This window comes from Dissoconium aciculare (genome assembly GCF_010015565.1).
Source record: "Dissoconium aciculare CBS 342.82 unplaced genomic scaffold K489scaffold_5, whole genome shotgun sequence".
In the NCBI taxonomy this organism is placed as follows: domain Eukaryota; kingdom Fungi; phylum Ascomycota; class Dothideomycetes; order Mycosphaerellales; family Dissoconiaceae; genus Dissoconium; species Dissoconium aciculare.
Window position 1 is genome coordinate 1,161,491 of NW_022984955.1, and position 14,939 is coordinate 1,176,429.

A 14,939-nucleotide genomic window follows, 5' to 3' on the forward strand; every position below is an offset into this window, starting at 1 on the left:
TATAGCTAGTAGTTTGTTTGCCATATCTGCTACCTCAGAGAGTAGGGGCGCAAATCCTCGCGCGTCAAGGTCGAGGATATGTCGCTTAAGCGTCTCTTCTTCTGTTGGCGTGAGATTTCGACAGTTTGGAACCATAGTGGCGCGAGAGCTAGTTCCATTCAGTCTTGTAGAGAGTTTCTGATGTTGAACACCAAAAGCTGCAGCTGCGCTCCGTTGGCTCCGAAATTGACCAGATCTGTAGGCATTAATAGCAAGCTCGATTCTGCCTTCTTGATTATCTAATAACATGTCTTGTTGTTGAGATATTATAAAGGAAAGATGATGTTTACAATGCCAAGGAAAAGTGGCGGGTTCGGTGGTGTGGCCGGCTCGCTGATGGATTACGTTATCTTTAAATGCTGAATATATAAACTAACTTGAATTCCATCACCTTCAATCTGCTTAGCAGACAAATCACCCTTCCCTTGAACACATAGAATGCTTGGTCAAATTGATACAAGCGACTATCTCGGGCGCCTTGAGGTGTTCCGCAAGAGCGATGCCGAGCGCGATGCATTACTCCAAGAAGTCGTTCAAGCCTATGAAGCACTTAAGATCCAATACTAGGAGCAGACCGCCGACTACAATAACGAAAAGGACTCCCGTCGCTTATGGCAGAGTAAAGCGAACACCTCTCAGAGGCTCCTAGATCAGCATAACAAACAATCGGCCACGAGTAACTTTGCTGTGGCTTTGATCGATGGTGATGGGGCGTTGGTAAGTCCCGACCCTTGATCTTCGCCCGTCACGCGATAAGCGCGCGAGCCAGTCGAGCGCGCTGTTGCAACTCTCAGCGTGATCATCGTCACCTCCGATAATATTTGTCACATCGCAATACGCATGTAACCTTATGGGCTTTTACTAATCTTTCGTAGTTTCAAGACTATCTTTATAAACAAGGTACAAATGGTGGCGCGGAAGCTGCAGGTCTTCTGCATACCGAAATTCAGAGCCACCTCCAGACCATCTATCCTGATGGTAATGTTGGCGATTGGAATATCGTCGTGCAGGTCTTTTGTAATCTACAAGTAAGTCAAGGTGGGATCGAAGTAAGCGACGCAAGCTCACAAAGCATCGATAGGGATTGACTGCGGCTCTATTGAGAGCCGGTATCATTAGTAACCATACCGACTTGTCCGAGTTCGGCAGATCTTTCGGACTCGCTCGACCACTCTTCAATTTCATCGATGTCGGGACGGGTAAAGAACGTGCCGACCACAAGATCAGAGAGACGCTTCGACTGTATCTCCCTATCTCGCAGTGTAAACACGTTCTATTCGCACCTTGTCATGACAATGGCTACCTACCCGTGCTGGAATCCTATCGCATGGATCCGGCCATGAAGACTCGTATCACGCTTGTCGAGACAAAACCTCGTGAGCCGGGTTACGCGAAGCTGGGGTTCGGCATGATCTCGATGCCAAACGTCTTCCGTTCGGATGATATAGTGGTGCCAACACGAAGCATCGTTATGCCTACTGTCCCAAAAGCTCTAGCGACCCGGCCGACTCCTCCTTCGAGCATAGCACATACGGCAAACTCAGAGAAGTCGGCGAGCTCGGCGCCAATCAACAACGTCACCAACGGCGCCACAGGCTCGTGGGCGACAGTTGGGAAGTCCGGAGCCGCCACAAAGACTATCGACATCTCTTCGCAGAAGCCGCAGAAGAACAAGTATCTTTTACTTAACGCCTACGACGAGCGTCTCGATGAACCACTGCCTCGTCCGGACCCACTCGCGGAGGCTCGTTTCGCCGACACCGTGAAGCAACATGGGAAGAATCTCTGCAACGCCCATCACCTGTCCGGACATTGCCCGGCCGGGGAGTGGTGCGATTACGCGCACTTGAAGAAGCTCACCCAAGGCGAGATGCTGGTCTTGAAGCACAAGTCTCGTGGGCGACAGTGCCCGAAGAAGCTCGACTGTCGCGACATCGACTGCACGTACGGCCACAACTGCAAGTTCGCAGGGAATTGCCACTCCCCTAATTGTCACTTCTACGGCACACATGATATCGATATGGTAGGTGATGTGTCCGTTCCCTCGAGCGCTGTTCAAAGATCCTGGATGCTAACGATTGCGTAGGAACCTGCGCAGAAATTATACGATGACGGAAACCTAGAGTGGATCGCCTCATATCTCGAGAAGAACCGGAAGTAATGGGTCTGGGGAGATCATGCTATAGTGTCACATAGCAGCGCTTCGAGGCGTCAGGGTGGAGTCGGTAGCCTGAGCGCATCAATGGTGCGCATCAAGATTGTGCAGCACATAGTCCTAGGTACTGTCTAAATCAATATAGCTGATTCGACATTTATACATGCTGTCAGTACTGTATGGATATATGTCCATTCAGAAAATCGGATCTCTGTGCGTGACATGGTAAAATACATGGCTTCAATTTTGAATATGATACAACGCTAGTGGAGCGGAGGATAAGTCTATGGTACATGCTTCTATTCTACACAATACATGCTCGCAGCTCAATTGTCCAGCTGCTCGACGATGCTCTCCTGACACGGAGTGCAAGGTATGGTCTCGCTGTGAGCGGTATACTTCCAGCAACGTGGACACTTCTTCGCGGTCGGCGGGCGAATCACGACTTTGCCCTTCCAAAAGTCCGACATCGCACTCGACGATCCCGATGCCGACCGGGGAAATGCCACCTCGGCCTCGGTGGACCACGACGTATCGGAGGGAGTCGACTGCTCTGGGACATTATCCGCCATTGACAGAATGCTGACTTGGCTGACGACAAGCAAATTTGCCAGCTCGTGCTCGTCAGCCCAGAGACGCATGCTAGCTTGGGCCAATGGTGATTCAGGCAAGTAGATTTCAACGCTGCAGGCGAGGCCGCTTCCCAAATGCCTTGCAACACGAGCCTCCTCCTGCGCGGCCTTCACAGCCAAGCTGAGCGTCTCGTACAGCACTACAGTGTCTTCGAACGTGTCGGCTGGGTTGAAACCGACCCTTTCAGTCGAGAAAGGTTCCTTCCAGATCTGACGCAAGGGGTGAAGGTCAAGATTTGGCAATGCCGCATCACCATCTTGAGTGTTCAGACCTTTCATCTGTGGCGGCATCCATTCCCACGCTTCTTCGACCAGGTGGGGTGTGACCGGCCCTAGCATCTGGAGCAGTTCCCGCAGGATCAGAACCAAAACAGATTGTGTGTGGCGCCGAATACTCGTGTTACCAGCGTAAAGTCGATCCTTGATGATTTCGAAGTAGAATGCGCTGAGGTTGTTATTGACGAATTTGTTTATCTCGTTGACACCTGAATAGAATTTGTATTCGCGATAGGCGTTGAATACAGTCTCGCTGCACCGTGCCAGACGCGAAAGGACGACCTGATCACCAAAGCCGAATTGACGCAAATGTTGAGGATCGAGGACTGGGCTGGGATAATCGTGGAGAACGCCCAGCAGGAATTTGAGAGTCACACGATACTTCTGCAGAGCTTGTTGTACGTTCTGCAGGACAGGCTGCGAAATGGATACGTCCCTGGTGTAGTCAGAGGATGCCACCCACAAACGCAGCACATCTGGGCCGAGCGTGCTTGCAGTCTTCGTGCTAGCGCTGGGATTCGCTGGAACCTTGGATTTGTTCTTCTTTGACGGCGCTACCAATTTGCCGGAAATGATTTCGTCTGGCGATATGACATTGCCAATGCTCTTGCTCATCTTCCTCCCGTCGCCATCCAACGTGAAGCCGTGCGTGATCAACATCTTGTAAGGAGCAGTAGCGCTTTGCGTCGCATCACCGGAAGCCACTTTTGTTAGAAGACTGCTCTGGAACCAACCTCGATGCTGATCGGAGCCTTCAACACAGACATCACTCCCAGCAAAGGTATCATAATCGGAGTGCAATGAGGTCCATGTCGTCCCTGAATCAAACCACACATCCATGGTATCTTTCCCTCGTACCCATTTCCCGGCCTCGAGATCTGGACATAACCACGCAGCATCATCTTCTGGGTCTGTAAACCAAGCGTCTGTGCCGCGTTCCTTGACAACGGAGATGATGTGTCCAATGCTTTCATCTGAGAAGCAGACCTCGCCAGTCTCCTTGTTGTAGAGAGCAGGGATTGGAACGCCCCAGGCGCGTTGCCGAGAGATACACCACTGACTCCGACCGCCTATGAAACTCTGAAGTCTACTTCTACCCGATTCGGGTATAAATCGAACATCACCCAGCGCACCAAGAGCTCGGTCCCTGATGGCGTGCGTGTCTGCGAACCACTGAGCTGTGGCTCTTGTGATGATGGGCTGCTTTGTACGCCAGTCGATTGGATTCTTGTGCCTGAAGGAATGCGAAGCTAACAAAAGACTTCGATCCACATCAACGGCAGTATTGTTCACATGCTCCTTGGGTTGACGTAGGATTTCTAGCACAGCCTGTACGCCCTTCACCTGCACATCAATGCCCGGAAGATTGACGCGACCATTGCTTGCAGGAAAAACCTCTGAGGTGTAACGACCAGCGTCATCTACAGGGGCGATAGCTGGCCCAATTCCCTTCGATTGGCAGACCAACCAATCGTCCATGCCGTGGCCTGGCGCCATGTGCACGACACCAGTGCCGGACGTATCCGTGACAAATGCCGCTTCTACAATGGGAGATTGTGATGCGGTGAAGATGTTGTAGCATGCAGCGTCTCCCGTGACGAGATCAGCACCTAGCACAGACTCGACTACGACGTTCAAGGAGGCACCTTCGGGCAGATGTGACGACACATGCTCAAGTCTTGCTTTCGCGAGAATGATTTGATCGGGCTTAGTCGAAGCGTCGGGTATATTGACTTGCGCAACACAGTACTCGATATCTTTGTGCACCGCAATGGCTTGGTTGGCGGGAAGTGTCCAAGGTGTCGTTGTCCAGATAAGAGCGCTCAGCCTGTCTGGGTGGATGTCAGAATTGGATTGGAGAATTTTTGGAAGCCCGAGCAGAGGCATTCTAACAAACGCAGCAATGCACCTATGATCATCATCGTACTCGAGCTCGGCCTCCGCTAAAGCGGTCTTCGAGGACGGGGACCAGTGTACAGGTCTACGATGACGAGATATGAGGCCTTGCTGCACCATCTTGCGAAAGATGCCCAGTTGTCTGATTTCAAAGTCCTTGTCCATGGTCAGATAGGGACTTTCCCACTCGCCCATGACACCCCATCCCTTGAAGCTCTTTCTTTGTGCATCAACGGTCGCATTTGCGAGCGCTCGTGCAGCTTGTCGTATTTCAGCTGAACTCATTCGACTGGCGGTAGCCGATATGGCTTCGGACTCCTTCCTGACACCATCTTTTGACGATTTCGAAGTTGATGGAACCGTGCTGATCTGCTGCAACGCCTTTAATTCGATTGGAAGGCCATGACAATCCCATCCCGGACGATACTGCACTCTCTTGCCGCGCGCAAGCTCCGATCGAACAATCAGATCCTTGAGTATTTTGTTCAGCGCATGTCCGACGTGGACGGCGCCGTTCGCGTATGGAGGGCCATCGTGGAGCACGAAATCACTGCCCAGTGCCGTCGTATCATTCTCGCCATCCCTTGCGTCACGATTGACACGACTGGGGGAACTCCGATGTGATCGCTGCCATTGATACAGCTCGTCGGCACATCTCTTGCGATACCTCTCGATGTCGTCGCCGGATGGCCGAGCCGGAAATTTTGATTTTGGTAATGCTAGTGTATCTGACCAGCCATTCTTTGTCTGCGCCATAGCACGTATCCTCTCGGAGATGTCATGATGATCGATTGTATTCGCGTACCTCGCCACGCGACTTCGAGCGAACATGGAGATGTATGAAGACGGTAGTCATTGAGCGAATCCAATGCTTGCTGGCACCCACCACCGCTTCGAGCTGAGGTTGCCCTATGCCCTACGGACCAAAATATAAAGACAATTCAATGTAATCCGATGTCTCACGATTGATACATTGAGTAATACATGACACGCGACGAGAACCTCGATTCCTTCGCCTCAATCGTCGGGAAAGGCCACTTGATTAATGAAACCCTGAGAGCGTACCAGGGTGAGAATACATGATCATCGCACAGGAACACATGCAAAAGCTAGGATCGGGATTGTTTTAGCCCGCAGGGTGCCCCAATACTCGATGATCGCACCCCCGGTGCGCCGCTCGGGTTGCCCCGCCAAATATTGCGTCCTGGGATTCGCGACGCCTCCAAACGGCTGGCTGCACGTCTTAAGGGGAGCAGCACCGCACCATGCGCCTGCCGCCGTGCATTCGAAATCCACACAATTGCGCGCCCATGGATATGCAATACCTTGCTTGGAAATAACCTTCACACCCCAAAATCGCAAGCCAATTCCCTGAACATGGCTTCGCAGAGCCGTCTGCCGTCGATTCGGCGCCCTGGCGGATCGGGGTCCACCAATGGAAAATCGCGGCCTCTGTCTATGTTCGAAATGTCCGCCGATGGATTGCGATCTTTGGGAGAATCAGCCTCGAATTTGTTATCCTCGAGCGATACCAATACTTCGACCAAGCAATCAAAGCGACGAAGTTTGCTTCCACAATTTTCGAGAAAGGGCTCGGCCGATACACGAGATGTGGTAGCTGCGATCAGAGAGGATGAAAGCGAGAGTGCAGATGGCTCCTCCGTTACAGACAGCATTCAGGAGGATAGAAGGGCAATGCCTCCCCCAGCGAAACCTGCAAAGCAAGTACTGAAACCACCGGCCGCAAGCGGTTCCAAAGACAGCCAACCGAGCACTCCCTTGCACACGACTGTCGGACTACCATCAGACAGCGCTCACAAGCGCAATACTTCCTCAAAGATGCCGAGTATCCCTGGTCCGCGCACCTCGAGCATACCTGGAAAATCAGGCCATGCGCGGACCACTAGCTCTATGAGTATGCAGGGTTACCATAATCGAACAGCCAGCACGGCATCCATTGCAGGCGACAGACGACCTACATTGGGCACCGGTCGGCCGCCCACATCAGGGTCGATCAAGGCTTCGGGCCAACACTCTCCACCACGTCCTGTATCAAGATCGACTGGCAAATCCGCGCTCCCGCCCCCATCACGCCCTACATTCTCAACGTACCAACAGCACTACAGCCCTGCGAAGTCTATACAACCCAAGCCTGCTGTGCCTATCGCCAAGGGTGTAGCGCCTGCGGTTGCGCCTGAGGAGGAGGAAGAGGAGGAGGTCCCAATCACGTTTGATGTGGCTAAAGACCAGATCGAACTGCTACAGCTGTCTCTACTTCATCAGACTTCGGCCTCGACCTTGAGAGCGTACGAGTATAGCGCCAAGCATAAGCTGAGCCACCGGCATGCCAAACTTCAGCAAGCCTTCAGCACTATCGAGGAAGAGGAACGCGAGCAGCGCAGGCATATAAATCTGGATGCCCTGGAAACTTGGTGTGTGGACTCTCAGCTTCTGGTCGAACACCTGCAAATCCTAAACCGTGTCGTGGCCGATTTGCACTCACTGACGGAACCCGGAAGTCGCTTTGAAGAGCTCGCAACAACCTTTGAGGACTGGATCATGGCTGCAGAGAAGTCCTTGACGGGCGGCGATCAGGTCACATCCTTCATCGAGCCGCTCTCGGAATCCTGGAGGACGGCTCATACTTCGCTAGCAATCAAACTGCGGTCGGTACAACAAGATATTGCCCAATTCCCGCCCTTGCCTCGGGAGACCCAGCCAGGCAACCCTTCAAGCCTACAACTGATTCTTACAACCTGCTCGAAGCTCGTCGATGGAATGTTGCGGGAGCTCGACATGATGACGAAGATCCAAAAGGAGGTGCTGCGCCGAGGTCACGCGCAGGTCGACGATTCCATCAAGGAGCTTTTAGCTTCCAACGAAGGAAATGCAACAAAGAAGACTTGGACACCTGCATGGCACCAAGGAACGTGAGACGTACGGGAACAAATGAATTTGTAATCTGCCAATCATATCAGCAATCTCGGCCTTCTAAATCCGACTGCAATCGACCCTATACTAGTTGCCCGCATCGGTCTGGGCTTCGGAATCGAACACAGCGAATTTGCTCTGCATGCCAGCAGGATTGCGCCACACGCAGGTTTGTGGCCTATGTAATCCTGCTGCTCCGCTCCCAACAAAGTCCAACAGCCTGAAATGTTACTAGCATCCGATGCTCCAATGGCGCTCATCAGCTTGGTCGACTGACCGTGAGTTCGGTATTGTTATACATAATGGTACAGCATCCGGCTTGCTACGGAGAGATGTCTGTCCGAAAATTGAGCAGCAAGTCCAGCATCCACGGATTCGCCGTCGACCAGTACTGTCATCGGCGCAGCGAGGATACCGGACCTTGGGTCTCCTCAAATTCGACTGGGGCGCATCAGTCGCGAATGCCGCAAGTACCACATTACGCACAACAGAAGGGAGATTTCCGCGTTTCTCGGCTTCTGTAGCGGACCCTCCAACGAGGATTTTTCACAGCGCGCAGTCATCGGAGAGTGCTTGTGTCCGGCCCGGGAGCAAGTTGCAAGACATGTGGTCGAGATCCGTGTCGAATGCATATATTAAAATGCAGTGATAGAGTCAGAGCAAAGATATTGTTACGGCCTTCAATACAATGAAAAGTTGCAGAATTTCGAGCTCGTCAACAATAGAACTTGCGAGGCACTCGTGATTTCCCTAAGCCGCTCTTTGTTCGAACAGTTTTCTTCATAGATCATAGGATTCGCATCTGCAAAGGCGACGTCGGGTTTTCTTCTTTGGGTGAGTGCAGCTGGGGATCTATATTCGCCTCGTCCGAAGGTACGTGTGATGTCGAAACCAGCATGTCTTCCAGATTCGGGGGTGGTGCATCAGTCGCTTCTGGAGAGGCAATGGATGTCGCGGCCTGAGCAAGCAGTGAGGCAGTGGATTGATTGGTTTCCATAGAAGCCTGTGGAGTAGGGCCGTAGCTGTACTGGTCTTGGCTGGCGACCGCACTTAAGGCTTCGAGCCCATGAGTAGCATAGGCAGGATATGACGCCTGGTTGAATGTGAAGTCGGATTCTAATCGGCCGGTGTTGAAATCTGATGTCTGATTGAATAGCGCATCATCACGGATGACCTCTCCATCCTCGTCTTCGTAAGGGTTGCTCGTGTGTATGAACGTCAAGTCCTTTGGAATGGCCACCCAGGTCGTTCTCTCGTCGAACGTTTCTTTGTAGCCGTAGAAGCTCTTCAAGCTCCCGTCACCCTTGTCGCCTCCATTCATCGATGGGTTTTGCTGATGACGAAACGTAATTCCCGAACTGGGGATGCATTCTCGATTCGCTTTCAGACATTGTGCGCAGATGGGTCTCTCCTCGCTACACTTGAGCTATAGCGACAATATCAACACCAGCGTTATCTGCGACTCGTGATCATTCATTTGCGTACCTTTCGTGATCGGCAGGTCAAGCTGGTTCGATGAAAACAAGGCAAGTGAGCCGGCGGTCCATTACAATATTCTGGTATTCTCGCCTAACTTACCATCCAGATCTACTCCTGGGAGCCATCACGCTACCCGTTCCACCAGCTTTCTTCTCGAGATGTCGGAGGTGCTCAGAGAACGTTAAATTCTCGCGGATTGTAGATTATTGCGGCAACGCAGGCACCTGCTCATGTAGTTCGAGATATTCATCAGGATGTGTCGTGACGAATACATGGTTTGTCGTACAGTACGCGTCAAAATTCTTGTCCTTCCCAAGGCGAACACACACGTTGGACCCCACACAACTGTGCTTCTCGGGCTTGGGCTCCGCAGGACACGTCTATTATCAGATGTGTTCATTGTCTTCTGCCTTTCGTCTCAACATAATCGCGGACTGTATGCACAATTTGATCACTAGCGTACGATATAACGTCCGTCCTCCTCGTTCCTGGCCGTACGAAGCGCGAACGCAATGGATGTGCGCGGTTCTGAGAACCTTGGAAGTCATGCTCTCAGGCCTGATGCTACACTAGGGTTACAAATCATCAAAACAACGGAGGACGAAGGACAAATGCCGCAAGCAAGCTGAGACGAAGAGCAAACCCGGCACCGAGCTATTCAAGGCTGCACGATAGCTTCCATAAGACTGAGCATAGGTGAACCGTGGATTTCCGGTCGTCCGTGTGGCGTAACGTGAAGATACTCGGTGTGGTTTGAATGAGTGTATCACGGGTCCTCGGTGGCTTTCGACCGCAGAAACCAACCTTGGAGGCCGTTCATGTCTATGGCAGTGGCCGGGTGTTTGTCGCCTGTCGATGTCACTGAATTGGCTTGTCATTCTCTCTCCTTTATTTTGGTCTCGTAATAGAGGTCACCTGCGCACACTCGTTGCGAGGGTTTGGAGGGTCACGTATGTATTTAGGTAATAATGTAACTTGGAACTTTTGCGAGAATATCATCCCAGCGAGCATTGTCCCTGTAGGTACTGCGATGGTACTGGCATCTCTTGGCTTAGAGGCGCCCTTCACAATGGCCACATGCTCAAGATCTCTAGCATTTGTCTCACCCACGATCACAATCACAGTCAGAGGGACGGCGGTACCAATGTTCTGTATGTACTCTCATTGTGAGATCGGCATGACCCCCGAAACGGCAAGTTTTGTGGCTTCGTGCGACACGGGTCCCAACGTCACGCGCCGAAGAGCCGGAAGCAAGAGGTGGGCAGCTCGCAGTAACCGAATATCAACCATGGCTCGCCAATATCTCACGTGTGGTCCAGTAGGTGGTGCAGCGATCAGTTTCGGTGCACGGGATAGATATCAAGGTAAGGTCAAGCCAGTATATGTCACCTCACTGGCTAGCAATCCAAAGTGTCAAGCTCGTAATTCGTCCGATACTGGAAATTTGTTATTAGAGCATATTGGCGTCGGAACATGCCAACACAATGACCTGACATATGACAGCCCACAAGCCTTGGAGGGTCTGGCAACACCACAGAAATCTCCGAACGAATCTGGATGGGTGTGTCGAACGCCAATCTCATCTCGAAGACGCTCTCAACCGACGCACGGATCTTCTGTGATCTGTCACCGAGTCAAGCCGGCAGACACGTCCCGATGCTCAACTTGGTGCTAAGCGTGCACCGTGTTCGTTGGCGCTGCATCGCATTGGTTGTGAATTGTTACCAGACGTCACGTTGCGTCAAAGCTCGGAGAGGACGTGCTCACATCACGCCTTGTGGTGTGACTGCTTCGTTCGCTTGTGATGCGACACCAAAGCCCATTTGCGCTGCGGCGGTACATTACCTGAACATGCAGACAGGATGGCACTGCTGTCTCTGTAGGTCCATCACGAGTCTCACGAGAGCAGATGTCGACAGTGACAACATGCGCGATACCGTACTAGTCATGTCCATCTTGAGGCAGAACGCGCAAGCTAATGGATCATTTGCGCTTCAGCACATGACCGATATGTCGGTCTTCCTTACGCTCATCAGGGTACGACCACCTTGTCGTCCGCTACACTACGTGCAAGGATTGCGATCCTCTCGCAGGATTGGATGATGGAAGGCGGCTCGTAGGATGATCGCGCGCACTCTAGAAGCCACCACCTGGGCAGCGAACAACACATTGACCAAAATAAAGCTCAATCTACAGTTCGCTAGTACGTGCAATCTAGTGCCCAGCCACCCCTCGCAGTAGTTCATATAACCATCATGTACGCGTCGCATGGGCGCATGTATCCTCCACTAGCATTATATCCGTGTCGTCGGTGAAGCGTTTGAAGTAAGAATAAGATTTTGATCGTCCACGATGTCATCTTTGAAGCAAAAGATCAAGGATTTGGTGAACAAGAGGAAGCGGCAGCAGAATCAAGCTTCTGGTACTCGAGCGGCAACAAGCGCGACCTCTCCGCAAGCTCCTGCGCCCGCTGCGCAACCGTCCTCCTCACAACCACCACCCATTGGCATCCAATCCAAGGCGGTCGCAGATGTTCAAGCAGCGACAACGGATGGAACTTTGCAGATTGCATTGGTGAATCAGTCCAACTCTGATCAGCTCTATGCTTATATCAGTACGTCTTCTGATCGTGGGAGAACGGCTCATTGCTCTTGACTCGAGTGGAGTTCACGTCCAATGCGCCGTTGGCTGACGAGACGCTCATCGAGCATATAGCTGGACAAGCCATCGACAGCAACTATGGCCTCTTCTTACTGCAGTCCGATGCTCGCACTCCATACTTCCCTGCCAGCCCGGGTACAACGGGCGCTGGCATCGGTGCCGATATTGCCATCCCGCTTGGTGCGCCGGGCAACACCGTGACCGCGACCATTCCACGCATCGCCGGAGGACGAATCTGGTTCTCGCAAGGCGCCAAGCTTGTCTTCGCGCTGAACCCAGGACCAGGTCTCGTCGAGCCTTCGATCTTCAACCCTGCGGATCCGAACCACAATATCAATTTCGGCTTCTGCGAGTTCACCTACAATGCTTTCCAGGTCTTTGTCAACATCAGGTATGCTAGAAGACGAGTGGCGGATGGTGTGACGTGCGACTCCAAGCGATACTGATTCTGTGGACACTAGCTACGTTGACTTCGTGAGCAACATTCCCATCGCGCTCACACTCATGGACACCAACAACAACACACAGCGCATTTTGGGTATGCGAGCTGATGGATTATCAACGGTTGCTCGAGGTCTGCGTGATCAAACTGCGAAAGATGGCCAGGCCTGGAGTTCTTTGATCGTCCAGAGCAATGGCCAGGACCTGCGAGTCTTGAGTCCCAACTCGGGAATAACGATCAACAACGGCTACTTCCAGAACTACTTCAACGATTATGTCAACCAGGGTGAGGCTGCGATCGCCATCTCAGAAGTTGATTCACACATTCATGCTGATCTGCTGCAGTTTACTCCCAACACACCAACCAGCCTCTCATTGTCAACACTCAAGCGGGCTTCGGGAACGTGAACGGTCAAGTCAACGGAGATGGAGTCATGGACTTTGGCAATGGCTCTACTTTCCCTAAACCTACTGCGGCCGACATTTTCAGCAGTAATTCAGGCCCTTTTGCTACTGGAAGCAATGCAGAGACCAACACCATCATTCCTCGCTTGGCCGCCGCGTTCAACCGAAGCACTCTGCTGCTCTCAAACGAGACGCCGAACGGAACCAATGCTTCCCAGTAGGTTGCCCCTGCGAATCATTATGTGTTGAGTTGGAGTACTGACATGTCTATTTTCAGATACTACAAGGATCCTGTGACCAACGTAAGTCTCTACATGGGTCTAATCATGAAATATGGTACTGACGTTCGGCAGCACTATGCAAGGATTGTTCACGATGCGAATATTGATGGTCTTGGATACACCCACCCATACGATGACGTCGTTCCGGATGGCGGTGCCTCTCAGGCAGGTGTGGTATCCAGCGGCAACCCGAGAGTGCTCACCGTGACCGTGGGCGGAAACCAGGCCGGTGATTCAAAGGGAGGCTGCGTCATTTTGTGATCGTGCTCTACAGTGCGAGACACGGATTGTGACGTGCACATTTGTGCTTGAGCAAACGAGATATGAGAATATAAGTCCTTCATGAAATTTAAGAGGTGGGATAGTCGATCGTGGAACTCCAGGATAACCATTTACTTTTCAGTTACCGAAGGGGTTCAATGTAGCCCTTGTGTTGGATATTAGTTGTCGTCGTAGAATGTCAGCTCGGCCTTGTTTGGCGCTCTTGGCCGATTTGTGTCGTAACGATGTCGTATGTCGAGGACTTCTGAACACAGGGCCTGAATCTGCAGCATTGGAGGGAGGTTTACTTGGATCCAGTCCAAAGGTCACCAACCTGGCACGCACGCGATCTTCTTCACTTTCTGCGAGAAGTTCGATATTTGTTCCCAAGCGTTGTTTGAGCTCCTCGTCGGCACCCGCTTCTCGCTCCAAACGTTTGCGCTCAACGCGGAAGGAATCTCGCATACGCTTGTTGGCCGACCAGGGATCATCCCAATTCCTTCCACGGAATTCGTGAAGTTGATCGATTCGTTTCGCATCGCTTTTGACCATTTCTTTCTGCTCCACCTTGCCTTCCAGGGAAGCAAAAGCGTCCTCACGTCTTCGCTCCCTCTCCTCTGGGCTCAGGATGGGCACGCCATTCTCGCCTTCTCGCACAAGGTCGCCGGTCTCCCCGTAATCACGAGCCTTACCGCCTTCAGTCACCACGTAAGCTGTGTTTTTCGGATCCGTTCTCAATTCGATGGTTCCACCGCAGGCGGGATGTCTCATGCGAAAGCTCCATATCGGCGTGCTGTAATAATTGCCGATTTTGTTCTTGATGGCGTTGAATCGCACACCTTGGCCGATGATTGCATGCGGCTCGCATTTCGTACACCACACAGCAAATGGCATCTCGAAGCGCACCGTCTGCGTGCCATCCTTGCGAAGAGTTCCTGGCGCACGTTTCTTGTTCAACTTGTTCCCGCTTGTCGTCCCCTCCAAGTCCGGAGGGACGTAACGTCCCATATTGAAACCCTGCATCGTGGCGATTTCAAAGGTAGCACAGGTATGTGCAGGTCACACAACAAAACCAAGTTCAAGTAATGCACCAAGTCAGCTCCGGCCATGCCTGGGTCATGTCCTTCATCGAGACACACCCGGGTAGTCAGTAACCAGCATATCCTGGTCTCGCGCGTTGATACACGTTTGAAACGTCCAGCTTGAAATGCTCGAGTCTGAATACTGTAATTACACGGGGCCCGGATGACCTTTGGCGGTTGAAGCCGCACCCTGCGGACTAATCCCAACTCATAATTTGCTGCAATTTCCATCACTCACAAGTTCGGCGAATCTCACAACTCACGTTTGAATTAGACGCAATGCAAGTCCAAACAACAGGAGGCCATTCAATACATGGTAGGCAAGAGTACACCACAAGGCGAGGAATGCGAATAATTCTTACGCTACACACACACGTGAAGCAGGACATGGTGGATTACA

General features: G+C 52.1%; 6 protein-coding genes across 6 annotated transcripts; 3 read left to right on the top strand and 3 right to left on the bottom strand.

Moving 5' to 3' along the window:
* Nucleotides 1-477: 477 nt before the first annotated feature.
* On the top strand, nucleotides 478-2,367 carry K489DRAFT_394208 (uncharacterized protein; the record flags this gene model as incomplete). The annotated part of the gene is made up of 5 exons (XM_033606798.1): nucleotides 478-570; nucleotides 607-756; nucleotides 915-1,067; nucleotides 1,121-2,062; nucleotides 2,126-2,367. The coding sequence occupies 5 exons, from the start codon at nucleotides 478-480 to the stop codon at nucleotides 2,198-2,200; spliced, it is 1,413 nt and encodes a 470-aa protein (XP_033460719.1). The 3' UTR covers nucleotides 2,201-2,367.
* A 124-nt stretch (nucleotides 2,368-2,491) lies between these two features.
* K489DRAFT_379673 (isoleucyl-tRNA synthetase) lies at nucleotides 2,492-6,084 on the bottom strand. Its single transcript, XM_033604712.1, has one exon. The coding sequence runs from the start codon at nucleotides 5,827-5,829 to the stop codon at nucleotides 2,521-2,523; it is 3,309 nt and encodes a 1,102-aa protein (XP_033460720.1). The 5' UTR covers nucleotides 5,830-6,084; the 3' UTR covers nucleotides 2,492-2,520.
* An 86-nt stretch (nucleotides 6,085-6,170) lies between these two features.
* Nucleotides 6,171-8,051, top strand: K489DRAFT_204784 (uncharacterized protein). Its single transcript, XM_033599611.1, has one exon. It carries the CDS (start codon nucleotides 6,376-6,378, stop codon nucleotides 7,930-7,932), a length of 1,557 nt encoding a protein of 518 aa, XP_033460721.1. The 5' UTR covers nucleotides 6,171-6,375; the 3' UTR covers nucleotides 7,933-8,051.
* A 665-nt stretch (nucleotides 8,052-8,716) lies between these two features.
* K489DRAFT_370004 (uncharacterized protein) lies at nucleotides 8,717-9,533 on the bottom strand (the record flags this gene model as incomplete). Its single annotated transcript, XM_033603093.1, has 3 exons — nucleotides 8,717-9,355; nucleotides 9,415-9,436; nucleotides 9,508-9,533. 3 exons carry the CDS (start codon nucleotides 9,531-9,533, stop codon nucleotides 8,717-8,719), a joined length of 687 nt encoding a protein of 228 aa, XP_033460722.1.
* Nucleotides 9,534-11,760: 2,227 nt separating this feature from the next.
* K489DRAFT_317286 (glycoside hydrolase family 64 protein) lies at nucleotides 11,761-13,457 on the top strand (the record flags this gene model as incomplete). Its single annotated transcript, XM_033601228.1, has 6 exons — nucleotides 11,761-12,022; nucleotides 12,124-12,460; nucleotides 12,531-12,796; nucleotides 12,856-13,132; nucleotides 13,193-13,217; nucleotides 13,269-13,457. The coding sequence occupies 6 exons, from the start codon at nucleotides 11,761-11,763 to the stop codon at nucleotides 13,455-13,457; spliced, it is 1,356 nt and encodes a 451-aa protein (XP_033460723.1).
* Nucleotides 13,458-13,595: 138 nt separating this feature from the next.
* K489DRAFT_317752 (uncharacterized protein) lies at nucleotides 13,596-14,480 on the bottom strand (the record flags this gene model as incomplete). The annotated part of the gene is made up of 1 exon (XM_033601260.1): nucleotides 13,596-14,480. One exon carries the CDS (start codon nucleotides 14,478-14,480, stop codon nucleotides 13,596-13,598), a length of 885 nt encoding a protein of 294 aa, XP_033460724.1.
* Between the last annotated feature and the right edge of the window lie 459 nt (nucleotides 14,481-14,939).